The 20,361-nt window shown below is 44.5% G+C and overlaps 1 protein-coding gene across 1 annotated transcript in view; it reads left to right on the top strand.

Moving 5' to 3' along the window:
* The window catches only part of CDC40 (cell division cycle 40), a 98,197-nt gene that overhangs the window by 17,690 nt on the left and 60,146 nt on the right, over nucleotides 1-20,361 (top strand). The window contains exon 2 of the mRNA XM_089664662.1: nucleotides 14,648-14,734. Coding sequence (XP_089520788.1) covers nucleotides 14,648-14,734 — 87 coding nt within the window. The remainder of the gene's footprint in view (nucleotides 1-14,647; nucleotides 14,735-20,361) is intronic.

Genomic DNA, 20,361 nt, shown 5'->3' with positions numbered 1-20,361 from the left:
TTTCTATCAGTGTCCAGCTGAGCACTGGTTAAAGCTTGCAGGAGGAGTTTTCACTCTCCTCTCACTGCCCTATGAGATTGCATAACCCCTGACCCTCTGTTTGGACAGTGCTGATTGGCCCTGTACTGATTACATGCACCCTCTTGAGGATAAGAGAAGACCGGATCAAACATCCTTTGTACACAATGCAGAGGATTACCCCCTTAAGTTCCGCAGTGAGCATGCTTTACTGCATATACAGACTGATTTTGCATAAACAGACTGTTGTGGGTTTAGTAACAACTTAAAAAGAAGTATTTACTTTGAAAAAAAAAAGAAATTATGCTCGCCTAGGTGATTCAATGCTCTCAAGCTCTGTAGTGAGAACTTGGCAATCAAACACCGCTGATCGCTCACTTCTCTCTACTCAGAGCAGAGAGCCGTGACTGTCAGTCTCCAGCTCTCTGCTCTGCCCCTCCAGTGCTCACTGGAGCCCTGGGGTGTGGAACGGGTGGGAGGGGCTGGCTCAGGGTCTCTGCGGATCGTTGAAAGGCTGAACCAGTTGCTGGTCCCAACCATATAGTTGGGGGCTTTTCAGAGCCTGGATCGGCTGAGTGATATGAGCAATGGGTCACAGGAATTCAGGAGTGCAGAATAAACTGCACTTCTGTGACCTACAGAAAAAATATATCTCCTTTTAACTGTTTCCTTGAAAGGATAATCACAAGGTTCTTTACAGCCCTGGCCAGGTCCGGGCCAGTGCCTTTTTGAAGTTTTTTCCTAAATTGAACTTGTGTTGCAGGGTCTTAGTAAGTAAACGTTTGAGCCCTTTGAAGAGGCATTTTTCATATCCTGGATGTGAGAAGATGTTTGATTCAGTATCTTGAGGTCTCAAAAGACTTTAGGAAAGTCTGTTCTTTGTTCTTTTTTCAGGAGTTCAGAAAGAATTCAAAGCCTCTAAGAGTACCCTGGGCAGGTGGCTAAGACTGGCCATTAAGGAGGCCTATGCAGCTTCTGGGATAGAGACCTCTGTGTGTATTGCTGCTCATTCAACCTGTGTAGTGGCAACCTCCTGGGCAGAATGGGCTGGCAGCAACATGGCCAGGTTTTTTTACATTCATCTGGCATTATAGGTGGACTTGCTGTTGGCCACAGAGCAGTCTTTGGGCAGAAAGGTCTTCCAGGCTGTTGTCCCACCCTAGGGTAAGTACTTATTTACCTTCTCCAGGTGCTGTCCTGAAAGACAATTGGGGAAAACCTTAGTTACACTTACCAGTAATGGTTTTTCTAAGAGTGTTTCAGGACAGCAGATATTACCCATCCTTATTGTTATCTGGTTGGTGTTTGTTCTATTTTCCAGCATGGGCTTAGATACTCTTCTGTAACTAAGGCCATAGTGGAAATATCCTTCCTTTTAAAGATTGGCACCGCAGTGGTTTCTAGAAAACTGGGTGGAGCTACATTCTCTCCAGGTGCTGTCCTGGAAGACTCCTAGAGTTACCAGTTATGATAACTAAGGTTTTTTTTTTAATTTTTCTTTCTTTTTTTTTTTTTTTTAAATCACATAGGGGACAAAATGACATCAGGGGTCTAAAAGAACCTTGATGTCTTCCTTGTCTTCCAATGAACCTCCATTGGGTCAGTAACAGGAAGGGGAAACCAGTGAATGGACGCTTACTGGTTTCTCTGACCTCTACCAGTCATGCTGGTCCCGGTTCTGCCAATAGGCCTGCAGAGATTGGAAAGCATGGCAGCACAGCAGACAGTCCTGCAGTAACGGGTGTGTGGAAGCGAACCAGCAGCTGCACATCCTCTGGATCGCTTTCATCTGACAGCTGGCAGTCAGCTTTTCAGATTTACAGTGTGCCAACAAAAATATAACGGCACTGCTAGGATAGCAGTTTCACTGAATATTTGCTGAAAAGCTTTGTGGTTAATGTTGCAGAAGGAGAGAAAATTATAAGTCCTCTGTGCATATATTTTTTAAAATTATTGTAGTGGATTGACATTGTACATTCTTCTTTTATTAGTCTCTTGCTAAAATCTCTGAACATCAGTGGTTGCATGACCTTCAGAGAAAAGAAAAAGGTCTCTAATTAAGAGTGACATTTTGCAACCACAGATACTTTTGGTATTTCCAATTGCAGGCTCAAATCTTCATGAAAGGACAAGGTATAAAGTGGATTTTCATTAAATGAAAAGAGGATATCCTTTTTAATACTTCTGAAGCCTTCAAAACGTTTTCTCCTATACTAATCAATACACATCCACTATTTAATTGTCCTGCAATCTATTTTACCTGAAACTTGTTTCTTAGTGTTTTTCTGCCTCCTTTATCATTTCCTTTTGTGAGCTTCTGAATCTCTCCTTTTCACCCTCACTTCTGTTTGTTTGGAACGAATAGTTCACATTTGTTACAGTCATGTTCACTGCACTACAAATCCCATAGTCCCTAGCCTATCCCAGGAGTGAGCAAGAGAGGATGGCTATGCTTCTATTTGCAATGGGCCCATTAAGAACAAACATAGCCACCCTTCTACAGGAGGTCAGATCACAGTATCAAAAACAGGCATTTGTAGCGGCCTGAGAACAATAGAAGATATTTTTCAGAGTTAAAGTGGATCTTAAAGTGATTTGTAATGCTTTATTTTTTTTAAATTAAAATAACTAAGATGTTATACTTACCTGCTCCGTGCAATGGTTTTGCCAAGAGCAACCAGTGGCTCCTGCTGCTGTATCGGAGTCAATGAGGAGCGGGAGAGACTCAGCTCTCTTGCACATCGTTGGATCAAGATTGGGCTCAGGTATGTATTTAGGGGCAGGTGCAGGAAATGCTGCATGCAGAAGGTTTTTTTACCTTATTGCATAGAAAAAAACTTCTGACTTTACAGTCAACAAGGCTCCGAGGGGCACCGAGGCTGGCTGGCAGGCGGAAGAGTGGAGTGAGGGAAGCCAGAGGAGTGGCCATGAGACTCCAGGAAAAGAGCTGGGATTCCGAAGAGCTGTGATTGTGAGTCGGGGAGGGGGGCGTCATATTTTTTTTTGTGTTGCCTAGGGCAGCACAAAACGTAAATACAGCATTGGCTGCGACCCCAAAGTCGTGTGACCTGCTTGTGATTTCCTTGTGACTTTTGTGATTTAACATTGCAGTCTATGACACTGAAGTCTCTGAAATGTAATGCAGGAACTGTTTTTTTTTTTTGTTTTTTTTTGTTTTTTTTATCGTTGCAATTTGAGTCGCATTGATTAAGATGGCACCCATTGAAATTAATGTATTTTGACTTGTCTTGCAACTTTGTGTTGCAAGTACCATGATAAGTTGCACAGTGTGTCCCAGGGCTTGAACCTACAAGGATAGTGTCTTATCTCCCTAATAGCCTCTTCTTTCTCCCTCATCAGCAGCCTTTGATCATCAGCACTATAAAGCTTCTGTCAGCCTTCCTCTCTAACATTGAAACATACAATCAAGGCTGGAAATGTGCACGTCTTTAACCGTTTGCCAACTGCGCTATAGCTGAAAGACGGCTACAGCGCGGTTGTCCAGTTCTGGGAGGGCACCCGTAGATGTCCTCCTAAAACGCGCCCCCAGCGGTACGCACCCGGCGCTGTTGGTGATCGCTGTATCCTATGGACAGCTGGTCACATGACAAGGTAAAAGGGCAATCACAGTGGCCTTTTACCATGTGATACAGCAGATCACAAAGTAATTTAGTTTCCGGTTATCGGCAGCACTTTCCTCACGCTGTCACAGGAAAGTACTGCCGATAACAGGCAAATGTGACAGAGGAGATCTGGACTGATAATCAGGGCACTGATTATTGGTGCCATGATTATCAGTGCCCAGCAGTGCCACCCGTAAGTGCTCATCATTGCTCCATATTAGTGCATAATCAGTGCCTCCTCCTCAATTCCCATCAGTGCTGTCTATCAGTGCCACCTATCAGTGCAGCTTCATCAATGCACATCAGTGAAGGAGAAAACTTACCTATTTGAAAAATCTTTTTTTGTTTATAGTGCAAAAAATAAAAACCCCAGTGGCGAGTAAATGCCACCAAAAGAAATCTCTATTTGTGTGAAAAAAGATAAAAATCTAATATGGGTATAATGTTGCATGACCGCGCAATTGTCATTTAAAGTGCAACAGCACTGAAAGCTGAAAATTGGCCTGGGCAGGAAGAGGGTGAAATTTCCTGGTAGGCAAGTGGTTTAATTACAGAACGTGACATATAGTTTTTGAGACTCAGTATAGGGGGAGAGTTTCCAATAAGGAAGTGACTGATTTGGGCTTCAAAAAAATGGTGGCCTCCAGCAAGAAGAAACCAGAGCAATGCTTGAGGTAAATTACAGCACACACTAATTTTGGTAGCATAATGATGTGGAATATTCTTTTGTTAAAGAACAATAATTAATAAACGGTCATGGGTAAACATCTGCTTTAAGAATACATACTTAAAGAGGAGCTTCATTCTTACCCCCCAAAAATTAAACGTCGGCGGCTACGGGCGTAAGTGGGAACGGGTACCTGTGAAAACTAAGTACCTGCTCCCCCCCCCAAAAAAAAGGAGTGTCCAAAAGTGGTAGAGGGAGTAGGCAGAAAAACAGAACTTCCCCTTTTGGGTGAAATTTGACTTAAAATAGATTTTTTTTAAACCAGAGTTTTAGTTCACTTTAGCAAAGAATAAATCCCACCCAAAGCTGATATCAGCAAGTATTTTTGACATTTTAAACATATACTTTAAGGGCTCATGTACATTGCAGCTGATAAAATCACGTTTAGCAGTTTTTTTTTTCAGCAGCCCCTGAACTCACCCTAATGTTTTCCTATGTGTCCATATACACATCTTCATTTACAGTCGTTTACAGGCATTTGAGTTTACAGTCGTTTTTATAAACGCAGAAAACTTGCGTTCAGCAGTTGATTTTATCAGCGTTTCAAACGCAAAACGCTTGTAAACACAGCAAATCGCGTTTAGAAGGGTTTGCGTCTGAATTTTTTTTTAACTCTTTCAGTTCCCAATGCTGCCCAGAGGCTTTTTTCATTATGAAAAATGTATGCAAAGCGTTTTCAAGGTACTCAGATGGCCAAAACACTGAAAACAGGATGTTCCTACCAAACTTGTCACACATTGTAATGGCCAATTCACACCAAAGACCTCTCCCACTCTTGGAAACAAAAGATATGTTAATGACCATTCACACCTCAAATTCCTCATGAAGACCCCCTGCCAGGTGGCCTTAATGACTCACTCTACCAGAAACCTTTCCCACCCTTGAAAACAAAAGAAATGTTAATGAGCAACTCACACCTAAGCTAATGTCAACACATACTGCTGTCTCTGCTTCTACTCTCTGTATTTCTCAAACAGTCTGAAATAGGTAATAATTTACCACTTTTCAATGCATTCTGGGCATTTGGGAGGTTCTCCTGTGCTTATCTTTAAAAAACGCTTCTAAATGCACATAAATGCGCATAAACGCGTTATGCAAACGCGGCTAAACAGACGTTTTTTAACCTACGTTTTCCAGAAGTCAGTTTCCATCTATCAGAAGTGTCCCATGTACATAGGGCCTAAAGGGTTGATTGAAGAAGGTTTAAATATAGTTAGGTGGTCCGTGTCAAGAGATGTATAAAATTTGGTGACTTCATTAGTGGGTTAACACTTGCTTTTATAAAGGGTCATATGCATAATGACATGGAAAACACTGTTGAATGCCACTGGTAAGGTTTTTTTTCTTTTTTATGTTTTAGATAAATGCTTTTAAAAGCTTTTTTTGCAATGGAAAAATGTTCTTGATAGAACGGTGTAATTTTAATTTGTCACCTTGGAAACATGCTGCTAAGTTAAAAGCTGGTCTCCCACGCTCAGCAGTTAACAGCTTTTCACTTTGTCGAGGCTGATAATTCTTCGCCATGGAGTACATGTATTGTATACCTGACATTTGATGAATTTTGAGTCCTAGGGACACCTTTTTCTTTCTTCGGTTGGTAGAAGAATGGCAGTGTTGAGCTGCAGGACAAACTGGTCAAGCTGTTTTATATCTCCCCGTTGTGCTTTCATATTTAACCAGCACTTTTCCTGTAAAAAGAACTTCAGCTAGATTTGTATTCAGGGAGATTATTGTAGTAGCTCTCGTGTTTATTTTGAGAGATTCATTGCTGAGCTCTGGACACCATTACAAAGTTTCTCTGAACCTATGAAAAGGTTTAATATGTACATGCTTATTCAAAGGATTCTTCCTTAGTTTATGAAAAGGAAAATAAACATTAAAAGTTGCATGAAGGGCTTAGCGCCGCTCCAAGCAAAGGCTGAAATATTTCACTATTCCAAGAGTGCTGACATATAGGGTGCAGAACGCTGCTCAACCGAGCCTGGTGCTACTACAATGGATTGAAGTGTGTGGCCTCAGCCCCTGACTCATTTTGCCCCACCCACCTGAGTTTGGTCACAAAGCCCCCTGATGGGCGGGGGAAAACACATCAGGTGTGGTGGCTGGAGCATCAGGACACATACTTAAAGTGGTTCTAAAGGCTGAAGGTTTTTTTACCTTCATGCATTCTATGTATGAAGGTAAAAACCTTCTGTGTGCAGCATCCCCCCCCCCCCAATACTCACCTAGGCCCCCTCTCAATCCAACGATATGCACTGGAGTCTTGGCTATCACGAGACGACTCCTCATTGGCAGAGACAGAAGCTGGAACCATTGGCTGCCGCTGCTGTCAATTACAGCCAGTGAGCCAATGAGAAGAGAGGGGGTGGGGCCAAGCTGCGGCTGTGTGTGTGAATGGACACATGGAGCAGCAGGTGCCCCCATAGCAAGTTGCTTGCTGTAGGGGCACCTTACAGGAGGGAGGGGCCAAGAGAGCCTGCGGGGGGGACCTGAGAAGAGCAGGATTCAGGCTGCTCTGTGCAAAACCACTGCACATAGCAGGTAAGTATAGACATGTTTGTTATTTTTTCTTTAAAAAAAAAAAAACCCTTTAGAATCACTTTAAACCCATTGTATTAACACTGGGCTCAGTTGAGCGTCATCCTGCACCCTACAGGAATATTTGCATAACATATTTTGTACCAACCATGAGCTTGGTGATATTTGCTTCTCCTCTTGTGCATCTTGTAGTACTGCAGTGATATGGTAGCATATTACTGAAAACTGGCTAGTGACCATTGTGCTGCATTGTACTCCTGATTAGGGTAGTTTTCTTACAGGGCATATCAACAAGGTTTGAGAGATTGTTCTTTTAAAAAACTTTGTTTAGTATTAATCTTAAAAAAAAAAAAAAAAACTGTGTGAATGTAATAGTCTCATCTTAAATTACCTTTTTTGGTGATGCAAAATTGACCAACAGTTGACAATAAATTTAATTATAACTCTTAAAGTGATACTAAAGTCTTGTGTTGCTCCTTTTTTTTGCAAATAACAAACATGTCTTACTTACCTGCTGTGTGCAGTGGTTTTGCACAGAGTGGCCCGGATCTTCCTCTTCTCGGGTCCCCTGTTGGCGCTCCTGGCCTCTCCCTTCGGTCAGGTGCCCCCATAGCGAGCAGCTTGCTATGGGGGCAACTGAGCAGGCATGCTCCCAAGCCATGGCTCTGCATGTCCATTCACACACACAGCTGTTGCTTGGCCCCGCCCCTTCCTCTCCTGATTGGTTCACTGGCTGTGATTGGCAGCATTGGAGCCAATGGCTTCCGCTGATGCCTCAGCCAAACAGAAGCGAGGACCCCCAGAGAACCGAGGCTCACGTGGACATCTCTGGATTGGGATGGTGCTCAGATAAGTGTTTGGGGGACTGCCACACACAGAAGGTTTTTACTTTACTTTCATGCATACACTGCATGAAGGTTAAAAACTTTGAGTCCTTAGAACCACCTTGAGCATTCCTTTTTTTTTTTTAATAGGTTTGACTTTGTTCTATTAAATGGTAAATGCCAAGCTTGTGGACCGCATGAAGTCTTGATAGATTGTTTCATAAAGCAGCTATTCATACCTATAATCCACACATGCTTTTGAGTTGGCTAACCCAGTAAATACATGTTCCCTGGTTAAATGCAATTAAGTAGTATGAAATTTTACATTTGTTTTCTTTTGAATCCTGGCTATAATAATACACTGAACTCAAGTGGCTGTCTGTTCACTTGTAATTATCTGCCTCCAGTTAATTAGTCATTATCATCCACACTAAAGAATCCTTTTTTTCAGTTCCTTTCTTTTTGGCACACTTGAGCTTTGGCTAACCAGTAAATATTTGCTGATTAATATTAATTTGCATAGTCTTTATACACAGTTTATAACCTCTCCCTAGTGTGTTTTACAAGGATATTAGAAGTTACCAAGGAAATAATTTGTCACAAAAATGGGGAATGCCACACACTGCTTTTGTGCAGAGCTACCCCTGTAACTCCTTATTTCTGTAAATACACCATAGGGATTGTTAGCTATTGCAATATATGTGTGCATTTTATATATTATCACTAAATAAAACCATTACATATATGTAATTTTTTTTTTTTTTTTTTTTTTAGCACATGTAAGGGAGTTTTTTTTTTCTTTGATTCTACTTTGTCACTTGAGATTTATAGAATTGTTTGCCAGTGGCATCAGCACTCACGATTGTTAAATCCCCATCTCTGAGCAAATGTAACCCTCCCAAATCACGTATTTACAAACATTTTATTTATTTAAAGCCCTTAAAAATAATGTCATCACCTGAATTTGTCAGCACATGTCCCTGACTGGTACCTGTTGCCGGAGGGGGGACTGGTGATCCAGTACTGCATTCTGTGCCTGCTGCCAACTTGTTCTCTTGTCATGAGGTCCCCACTGCCTTCATGCCACTGTCTGCGTAATGTGGACACTTCCTACTGGCTCTCTGGTGGATGGCAGAACGCATAGGAAGATCCTCCCAATTTGCTGTCTAGAAAATGAAAGACCACAAATGTACAGGGGGCTGAGGGGAATTTGTTGGAGAGGGGTAGCACATCTTTAACTCAAGAAAACATTAGGTAGGCTGTTGAGTTTAGTGTAAAAAAAAAAAATCTAGCCTGACAACACACTGGGCCTCCATATCTGGACTGGAATAGAGCAATGGTGTCGTCTTTAAAAATTAGTAAATGAGTACTAGTTCAATTATTATTATTATTATTATTATTATTATTATACAGTATTTATAAAGCGCCAATAGTTCGCTCAGCGCTGTACATTACAAAGGGGGACAGAACATGTGACAGAACAATACCAATACAATGCAAAACATGAGGGGATTGAGGGCCCTGCTCTTTCAAGCTTACAATCTAGGAGGGAGGGGATGGTGGCACAGGAGGAGATGGCTGTGGGGGATGGAGTGGTAGGAAGAGTGGAGGAGGTCGGCAAGTTAGCAGGGGGTGGGGTAGGCATCCCTGAAGAGATGGGTTTTCAGGGTGCGCCTAAAGGAGAGGAGAGTAGGTGATAATCTGATGGGTTGGGGCAGGGAGTTCCAGAGGATGAGTGACACCCTGGAGAAGTCCTGGAGGCGGGCATGGGAGGAGGAGACCAGGGAACTAGAGAGAAGGAGGTCTTGTGAAGAGCGGAGTGTGCGTGCTGGGCGGTACTTGGATATTAGGTCAGTGATGTAGTTCGGGGCAGTATGGTGGACAGCTTTGTACGTCAGCGTTAGGATTTTGAATTTGATCCGTTGCGCAATCGGAAGCCAGTGGAGGGATTGGCAGAGGGGGGTGGCGGAGACAGAGCGGTTGGAAAGGTGAATGAGTCCGGCAGCCGTATTCAGGATCGACTGAAGCGGGGATAGCCAGTGGCGAGGCAGGCCAGTGAGGAGGGAGTTGCAGTAGTCGAGTCGTGATATGATGAGAGAGTGGATGAGCTGTTTAGTGGTTTCTGGGGTTAGGAACGTGCGGATTAGTTCAATAGCAAAGAACAGTCCTAGGTGTAGTACAGGTGACCTATTTCAGGAAGTCAGTAGTTGAATTGTCTTCTGGAGAGTTCCTGTTAGTTAATAGCTATATAACAACATAGCTGGAAACCATCCCTTTTCCTTGATAAGCCTTTTGTGAATAAGCAGATGTTTGGTAGGCGTTATCAAAATAATGAAGAGGCTAATTTTGTCAAAATGCAAGTAACAAAGAGCCACGTTAACCTAGACTAACATAACTGGACAATATTTATTAGGACTTGCTATACGTGGTGATGTAAATAACTTTTGCTGTGGACCTGGAACTAAGGTCCGGGATTATAAAGTGTCTGTCTGGCCCACAATACAGATTGAGAGGACCAAATTGTGGAAGGCACTTAGTGGTCCGATGTGGGTAGTGCTCACTGGGATTGCTAAAGACCTGCTTTTTCCAGAATCTCAGGACCCTCCTATATTGTCTTGCCAGTTTGAACAGTGGTGTAGGGTACCATAAAGTTGAGACAGAACTAAATCCACTGATTTAACTGTTTCACAAAACAGTTGCATTCAAAGAAATACTGTAAGTAAGTGTCAAAGATATGCTCTCAGCTGAACTGTCAAGCCATCAAATGAATGGTGTCATAACTGATTACATATTCAGTACTGTGACAACTGCAGATCAAACTGAGGTTTAAGCTTCTGTGGCTGTAAAGGGAAGTCCAAATTTTTAAGTGAATCCATGCATCTGTGAGCGCTGTGCTGTTCTTCCTCCTCCTTTCTAATGTTGCTGGGGAAATATCTGGGTTATTTGTATAACCTTAGTTCCCAAAGGTAGGTATGAAGTGTTTATTGCAGCCATCAGGATGTCCTCTTTTATTAGAAAAATCCAATTCCATTGCAATAAGACTGTGCCTCCTTTAAAGGTTATTTTAAGGCCTAGTTCACACTGGCATTGAAAGCAGGCATTTGAAGGGAGTTTTTATCGCTCCTCAAACACCCATGCAAATGATACTATGGACAGCACACAGTGACAAGCAGCGATCTCCTGTATGGCTTTCAATAAAGCAGCTGGAAGCTGCTTCTCCTCCTCTCCCTCCTCCTCTCCCTCCTGCGGTTTCCAGCTGCTTTATTGAAAGCCATACAGGAGAATGCTTCTTATCACCGCCCTTACCGCTGTACAGAACATACCTGATGGTTCAATTTTCTTTCTGGACCCCCCCTCGCTCCCAACACCGCTGTGTTTTTTGCACTGCCCAGCCCCTCCCTCCATCCTCTGCACCAATAGGAGAAGAGGGGAGTGAGGCTGGATCTGCTTTGCATCCCCCTGTGCCCGCCCACACTCCAGTCCATGCAGCTGCACAGCATGCGTGGGCGGTAAAGTGAACACAGTAGCCGACAGCTCGGATGCATGTGACTAAGTCATGGTGAGTCCAACCTAACCTTCCTTACATCCACCCACCCCTTTCTTCTTTCCTTCCTCCCTTCCTTCCACTCACCCCCACTTCCTTCCACCCCTTCCTTCCACCCACCCCCACTTCCTTCCACCCCTTCCTTCCTTCCACCCACCCCTTCCTCCCTCCCTCCCTTCCACCCTTCCACCCACCCCTCCCTGCCTTCCTTCCTTCCACCCACCCCTCCCTGCCTTCCTTCCTTCCACCCACCCCTCCCTGCCTTCCTTCCTTCCTTCCTCCCACTCCTCCCTGCTTTCCTTCCTTCCACCCACTCCTCCCTGCTTTCCTTCCTTCCACCCACCCCTCCCTGCTTTCCTTCCTTCCACCCACCCCTCCCTGCCTTCCTTCCACCCACCCCTCCCTGCCTTCCTTCCTTCCACCCACCCCTCCCTGCCTTCCTTCCTTCCTTCCACCCACCCCTCCCTGCCCTCCTTCCTTCCACCCCTCCCTGCCCTCCTTCCTTCCACCCCTCCCTGCCCTCCTTCCTTCCACCCCTCCCTGCCCTCCTTCCTTCCACCCACCCCTCCCTCCCTCCCTTCCTTCCACCCCTCCCTCCCTCCCTTCCTTCCACCCCTCCCTCCCTCCCTTCCTTCCACCCCTCCCTCCCTCCCTTCCTTCCACCCCTCCCTCCCTCCCTTCCTTCCACCCCTCCCTCCCTCCCTTCCTTCCACCCCTCCCTCCCTCCCTTCCTTCCACCCCTCCCTCCCTCCCTTCCTTCCACCCCTCCCTCCCTTCCTTCCTTCCACCCCTCCCTCCCTTCCTTCCTTCCACCCCTCCCTCCCTTCCTTCCTTCCACCCCTCCCTGCCTTCTTTCCTTCCACCCCTCCCTCCCTTCCTTCCTTCCACCCCTCCCTTCCTTCCTTCCACCCCTCCCTTCCTTCCTTCCACCCCTCCCTTCCTTCCACTCCTCCCTCCCTGCCCTCCCTTCCTTACACCCACCCCTCCCTCCCTTCCTTCCACCCCTCCCTCCCTTCCTTCCACCCACCCCTCCCTCCCTTCCTTCCTTCCACCCCTCCCTCCCTTCCTTCCACCCCTCCCTCCTTTCCTTCCTTCCACCCCTCCCTCCCTTCCTTCCTTCCACCCCTCCCTCCCTTCCTTCCTTCCACCCCTCCCTCCCTTCCTTCCTTCCACCCCTCCCTGCCTTCTTTCCTTCCACCCCTCCCTCCCTCCCTTCCTTCCTTCCACCCCTCCCTCCCTCCCTTCCTTCCTTCCACCCCTCCCTCCCTCCCTTCCTTCCTTCCACCCCTCCCTTCCTTCCACTCCTCCCTCCCTCCCTTCCTTCCTTCCACCCCTCCCTCCCTTCCTTCCACCCCTCCCTCCCTTCCTTCCACCCCTCCTTCCTTTCTCCCTTCCTTTTCTCCCTTCCACCCACCCCTTTCTCCCTTCCATCTGTGGTAAAAATGCAGCTCAGCTGCGAGGTGAAACCCCCCCCAGAAGAAAAACTTTATCTACAGCCCTGGTAATATGGTGCTGGTTTAACAAGGGATGGTAGTAAACATACACTTCTTCAAAACATTTGTAATCTTTGCTCTTTTTTTTTTGCCTTTTTTTTTTCTTTTTTTTTTCTTTAAACGATAGGGTATTTTAGGTGGGATATGCTTTGTTGTTTTTTCAGTGTCTACTTTAATGTGGCCCATGGCTTTCCTCTTGCTATCCCAGTAAATGTGCCTGAATGTGGTTGTACACTTGTTGCTCGCTTTCTCATGTCACAACTTTCTAGGAATCCTTAGATGGCAACTGCAAGGGCTGTAAAAATCCACCTTATCTCCATTCACGTTACTTTTCTTCATCTGTCCTTTCCCCATTGGTTGACCTCTACCAAGAGAAAAAACATGCCAGCCAACTGAAAGAAGAGCTGTTGTATCCAAGTAGAGAGAGCACAAAGATCGAACTCTTATAATAAACTTTGCTAGCAATACCCTGAATTGGCCAACAACCAGTGCTCTTGAATGTCCTTATGACACACTTTATTATTAAAGGAGGTCAATAACTCTTGGTGACCCTTTACATATACAATTGGTGTCTGGTTTAAAGATACAACACTCTTAAGTGGAATGTAGTTTTGATTCACTTATTGGTTAAGGAGGTCATATGTGTGTGTGTGTGTGTGTGTGTGTGTGTGTGTGTGTGTGTGTGTGTGTGTAAAATATTTTGATTGGGAATCCTCCTGATCTGAAGTAGAGTAAAGAGGTCCTTGTGTGGATGTAGAAGTATTGATGGAGAGAACCCAGGTCTATGAAAGAGCCCATAAGGATGCCCGTTTGACTCAGAAGTAAATTCATTAAATACTTTCATTTAGTTTAAAAGTGAGTACAATACCAATATAGTCTATGATATTGGTGTTAAAGATATTGCACTATGGAGATATTTTTCTTTTTATTATGTACTCTGTGCGAAGGATTAAATAGAAGGAGAGCGGAGTGATAAACTGGTACAGGATCCGTTTGGATTTAAAGAAGAGGTGTACATCACATTGAGCATAGTTATCCCTTTGGGGAAAAGTGTTCTTGACCTACCGGTACTTAAAATTAAGTGGTCAATATATCCTATGAGCTTCCAAGTTGTTGTGGACACATTAAACAAATGGAGGAAGAGCTGGAACTTTATTTTACTGGACTTTTGTTTCACTGATTGTGATTTAATATATTATTTCACATGTGTTTATAATTACCACTTTGTAAGAATTTGACTATATCACATTTTGTTGTAAAGAAAAAAAAAAAAGACCTCTGAGCTCAGGGACTATAAGTTAGACTTTTGAAGGTAAACATTTTTTTTTACAGATGCTACATATGCACATATTTATAAGCTACGCACTGAAACTGAAAAAAAAAATAACATTGATGGTATTTGCATCAAGCGGATCTTTTTTTTAAAGTATGTTTATTTAAAAAGAATATATGCACTACCAAATGTATTAAAAATCACTGAAACTGAAAAAAATATTCAGTCATTTTACCTTTATATTTGAAAAACTTAACAACAATAATTTAAACAGAAAATATGCTTTACCTTTTTACAGTGGTTTCTAGCCAATCCATCTGGAAAAGGTAACAAGCCTTTCGTTTGAGTTAGAAGAACATCTTAAGACTGCTATTATAACATTTGTTTGTTATTGTTTAGAAAGCCCATTATGCACAGTTTGAAAGTACCCAGAATACATACATATGCTCTATGGTTACTTAAATTAGCTTTGAACTGTGCTTGCGGTTATAAAAGGATATATTTTAATAGATCTGATTGAAACCCTCATTAACAGGATCTACGCATTTTATGTTGGTATCACTACACTGAATAAATATCTAAATGTCTTGCATCTTTTTTGTTTCAGGAAACTGTTGATATCGGAGTCCATCTTGACCCACATGTTAAGGAAATAGAATACAACCCTACATATGACACCTTATTCGCACCTGAGGTAACCTAGCACTTTGTAATTGTTTCATATATTTCAGAATCAATTCTAAATGTACAGCCTACTGTGATATAAAGCTGTGCATAGACGAGCACAATAGTATTTGTGGAATGAGTTGTGTTGACAGAATATCCTTGTAAGGAACACGTGTGCATATAGTTCCACTTGTGTTTAAAAATAAAAAACCCAGCAAAACTGAATATCTTCTAGCTGCTACTGGGCAGCCACAGATTGTTTAAAAACAATGCTGGACTTTGGCAGATCTGAAGGAGCTCCATATTGGAAATGTTAACTGTCATTCAAAGCCATAATCCATTCTGAACCCCAATAACTTAATTCTCGGCATATGCTCCTACATCAGAGAAGGTACACCGTTTAACAATGTTATGGCAATACTTTGTGGTTAAATTGGAAATCCCAGTGATGTTGGTTTAAATTTCCGTTTCAATGTTTATATGACAAGGTTATAACAAGCAAAGGTTTGCCCATGCGGGGCGACATCAAGCAGGCTTATATGGTAGAGTGTGTACATAAATGAATACTAAAACAATGAACCATTACCAGGGCCAGAAAGGGCCCAATATAAAAAAAATCAGATAACACAAACAAAACCTCATCGTCCCCTAGAGGACAGCACTCCTTAATAAAAATTGTAACAGGAAAGAAATGGACAGAGAAGCAAGAAAGCAAAGAGGATAGAGCGGGAGAAGGAGGAAGAAACCCCAGAAAGGGGCAAGTGCCATGGACATGGGATCTGTAGGAGCTAGGATTATAGTCAACCATAACTAGTCGGATGGGAAGGAGTAGCCTATCCACGGCTCCCAGACTATCAAAAAGTTTGCATGCGAATCCTTCAATATGCTAGACATCTGCTCATTGATTATCAGCGGTCATGCGGGCCTTTACCTCTTGGAAAGCAACAGATTGAGCCTTCCAGTCATGGGCAATAGTTTGCTTAGCTGAGATAAAAAGGTACGAGGCCGATTTCTGTTGAGATTATTATTGTTATACAGGATTTATATAGCACCAACAGTTTGCTCAGCGCTTTACAATATAACGGGCGACAATACAGCAACAATACAGTTCAATACAAGAGGGATAGGAGGGCCCTGCTCCTTGGAGCTTACAATCTAGGAGGGAGGGGCTAGTGGTACAAAAGGTAGTAACTGTGTGGGGATGGACTGGTTGGAAGAGTAGAAGATTCCAGTATTAGCTAAAGATAGGATAGGCTTCCCTGAAGAGATAGGTTTTCAGAGATTGCCTAAAAGTGAGCAGAGTAGGCGATAGTCTGATAGATGGGGGCAGCTCTGGAGAAGTCCTGGAGACGAGCATGGGAGGAGGAGACAAGGGAGCTAGAGAGTAGGAGGTCCTGCAAGGAGCAGAGAGTATGGTTTGGGTGATATTTAGAGACAAGATCGGTGATGTAATTTGGGGCAGAGTTATAAATGGCTTTATACGTTATTGTTAGTGTTTTGAATTTTATCCGTTGGGCAACGGGAAGCCAGTGGAGGGATTGGCAGAGAGGGATGGCAGATACAGAACGGTTAGTGAACGGTTACTGAGATGCGAAAAGGCCCGTTATGGGGCAATGTAAAAGGGCCAGCTGGGCATCCTTACAGATAGTCACATGGAATATTGTCTGCAGTAGGCCAAAGACCCTGGACCAGAAACCAATCAGATGTAGGCATGACCACCATGTATGCAGAACATTCCCACACTGACCACACCCCCTATAACTTCCATCACTGCTGCCAGGAAAAGCATGGGCAATTCTAGCCGGGACACAGTACCACCGATCTACAATTAAGAGAGGCGTAAAGTGAATAAATAAGGCCAGGGGACCCTGGGCAATGTTGACAGGTGTGCTTAAAAGATGTCTTATGAAAGGGGTAGGTGGAGGTATGCCGGAGGGACAAGATTGTAGAAAATGCAATTGCAGAAAATGGAAGTACTCTTGCCTAGAAATCTCGTGTGTCTCCTGAAGGGCCTCCCACAGTGGGAATGAACGCATGGTTAAGAAATGATGTACCCTTGTGAAGCCATGAGAGGTCCACCAGGGGAATGCCCTTGGTTGTTCCAATCTTGGCAAGAACAGAGGATTATTGATGATTGGTAGAAGAGGCAGAAAAGGGGACATTAGATTTCCTGAATATCGCACTGAATCCCACAGTTTCAGGCAATGGAGCGTAAGAGGGTTTAGTGTGGGGTAGCCAGAGCAGCGCTTGCAGAGAAATCGGAGCACAATTAGGTCATTCTTGGAACACCCACAATGGGATGTCAGAGGTGCCATTTAACATGGAAGAAATGTGTGCTGCCAGGGTCCAGATGAAATAGAGGACTTTGGGCAGGATTGTCATCTTGACCCCTGTTGTTTAGCTGGATGGGCTTTTGTGTGCTGCCCACTGAATTGAGCTTCCTGGCTAGAATCGATCCAGGTTTGTTACTATTCGTGTAAAATTTTATGCCTGGTCTGGCGCAGGGCCTTTTCAGCCCACTCAGTAGCAAGGAGGTTAAGTTCAGTGGCTAGAGTATCACGTACCTTATGGTTGGCTATGGTGGGTCGTGCCTTCCAGGCTTTGTTTTCCTGAACCAGAAGAGAGGTCAATTCTCACATCCTCCTTTTCCCTAGCCCACTTTCGGTACAAAGCAATTTGGATCAAATGAACCCTAATAGTGGCCTTATGAGCCTCCCATAGGAATAGGTCACTGAACCCAAATTGTCTGAGAAATAAGACTGGATATGGGATTGTATCTGGAGATGGGAAGCTTCGGTGGTAAGCAGGGATTCATTCAGACTCCTATGATAAGTAGGTCGAGGGAGATCCACCAGGTTCACTATCAGAACCAGGGGGGTCCTGAATCAACCAGATAGAAGCTGAGATGAAAATCTTGTCCACCAGTGGAAGGTGTCGGAGATTAATAAAGATATGATCACGTCTACATAAACTGTGGTGCGGGTGCGAATGAAAGGTATAATCCCATGAATACAGAGCTCTGTAGAAGAGAGTACATAGTCGTTACAGATATGGTGTCAAAGGGGGGAGTTACCCCACTCAGGTAGCACCTGTCTGAAATATCACGCTCATTTCTTCTGTCTCCTATGAGAAGAAGAATACCTTTCTGATTTTGTGAGACAGCCTGTTGTAAATGAGAGAAAAATCTGTGTTGAACCTATTTGGAGCATAATATCCGGTACCCTGCAAATGTAAGTATCTACCTGTGGGGTCAGCAATTTCTCAGGAGTAAGTAAAAAGTACATTACGCCTGAAAGCAATCAACACTCAGATATGGTGTCCTGTTTCTCAGGAGTGGATGCAGAGAAAAAGGTCGGGTAGTGAGGGGAAAGATATCTGTGGGTGGAGAACTGAGAAAACCTTGTCTCCTGCAAGCATACTATGTCCACTTGAGATTTAAGAAGATGACACACTTTAGTTCGTTTAGCAGGGGAATAAAAGCATAAATGTTTTGAAAGTGCTGAACTTAAGGGTGTGGGCTGCAGTAATAAGCAATGAGCAGAGGTCCGGGCATCAAAAGTTATGAAAGGGAAGAAAAAGAGCAGAAGGAAAGAGAGGTTAGAAGAGAAGAATAGTGCTTAAGCACAAAGTGCAACAAAACCACAACATGTGGAATATGCATTCCAACAGGTAGGATACACATGGGGGGTAGCCCAACCAGCAAACAAATGGCTGCGCTATAGGGAACAGTAAAGTATCAAGGAGAGAGGATGGGCCGCTCTCCAGGATGCCGGGGGGGGGGGGGGGGTTACGTGGGTGGAGAAGGGGAGAAGAGGAAGGGGGGTGAAGGGTCAGTGGGCAGGAAAAAACACAATCAAAAGACATTAAATATTACAGTAACTGAGTGGCGTGGGCTGTAGAATAAGCCCTACATAATGGTAACCTGTAAATTATGATTAAAGGCTTCTGCCACCTTATCAAAAAGGAGAGGCCCACCTTGAGTTACAGACCTGTCCAACCAGAAGAACAACCAGCTTCACCGGTCGGCTGGGTGGGGGGGGGGGGGTTTGGACAGGCCAATCATGAACATCAAACATATAAACATCACACATTTAACATAAAAAAAGGGGGGCATGATCCCTTAACATCACCATAGCAGCAGAGAAATAAATCCGTGCATATAATGCATCTTCTTGGTTACCAGGGTCTGAACATGGTGTGTGGTAGTTACAAGGGAGGGGAGAATCTCTGAAGGCACAAAGGAGGGACAGTCCACCTTTTTTAAGGTGAGGAACAGTTCAAGTCCTCAAACCATAATGATCCATCCACTATGCAGAGAGTGACTCCTCTGTGGGAGATGTCAAACGCCGTCATGCCTATCAGCCAGGGCAGAGCTCCAGTCAGAGATGAGAAGATTAACAAATAAAAGGACATGGCGTCCAACAAAGGGCAGTCAAGACCACCATGTTGGTGAGGTCAAAGGGTTCTTGACTAGCTGGTCAAGCCGTATAGCAGAAGGAAACAAGGTTTACCCATATCTCATGATTCAGCCTGGATCATAGTGCAAGGATCCTGATTGTGAGGGAGGGAGCATTTTCAGCTTCCAACTTTTTCCCATATGCGACCCAGTTGGTTGGAAGGAGACTGGGGTATTGTGCGGGGCTGCAGGTAGTGTCCCTGGGGACAGAAAGCGCAGTACTTCCAAGGTTGACTTTGGATTGTAGACGGTGTGGCTCCAGCCCTGGTGGGTGAAGGTGAGCTTAAACGGAAAGCCCCATTGGTATTTAATGTGTTGATTCAGAATGGCTGAGGTGTAGGGCTTCAGAAGGGCTGAGGTGTAGAGTTTCATCTGGCACCGCCTCTGGATGGTGGAGGTTGCCAGGTCCTCAAAGAGTTGGTATGGGTGACCCTGGAAGAAGAGATCTTGATGGTCTCGAGCTGCCCGCAGAAGTGTCTCCTTTATGCGATAGGAGGTGAACTTTATAATGATGTCTCTAGGGGGACCTTTCGGCTTCTTGGGCTCTAAGGCTCGGTAGATGCGGTCAAATTCCAAACACTCAATAGGAATGGCTGGCACTAATTCCTGAAAGAGCCGTGGCAGTGGAGGTGAGATCCTCAATGGACTCGGACAGACCCAGCAGACACAGGTTATCTCGGCGGGACCTGTTTTCAAATTTCTCCAGCTTCAGTAGGGCGTCTTCAAGTTCCTTATGCAGGTCAGTGAGATCCTGCTCATAGTTTTCAATCACCACAGCAGCAGCATCCATTTTGTCCTCCAGGACGTTGGTGCGGTTACCTAGCTCCCTGATTTCCTTGGTTAGGTGGGCAGTCAGTTTAGATGTGGCTGCAGAAAGCTCGGATTGCAGCATTGTTTTAAATCTTGCCAGCAGGTCTGCGTCCTGTAGAGCTGGTTGTGGGTGTGCGGATGGTTCCTTTAGTATGCTGTCAGAGTCAGACACATCCAGGTCGTCACAGAGGAGCAGTGGGGAAGGCTCCACACTAAAGGCCAGGCTTCCAGTTCCTCTGCTGGCGGGAAGGCCTCAGCTCTGGACGGGTCAATCGAGTGGGTGCTAGAGGTGCGGGTGTTGACAGTCCGTTGCCCAATGTGCAGCAGAGGGGTGTAAAGGAGGCAAGAGTCAAGGTGAGAGAAGGGATATGGCTCTCCTGATGGCTCAT

Source organism: Staurois parvus, unplaced genomic scaffold (assembly GCF_062004578.1).
Source record: "Staurois parvus isolate SC_StPar_1 unplaced genomic scaffold, SC_StPar_1.0 ptg000048l, whole genome shotgun sequence".
Classification (NCBI taxonomy): domain Eukaryota; kingdom Metazoa; phylum Chordata; class Amphibia; order Anura; family Ranidae; genus Staurois; species Staurois parvus.
The sequence above is the reverse complement of the archived record's forward strand: the minus strand, read 5'-3'. Positions and strand labels throughout refer to the sequence as shown.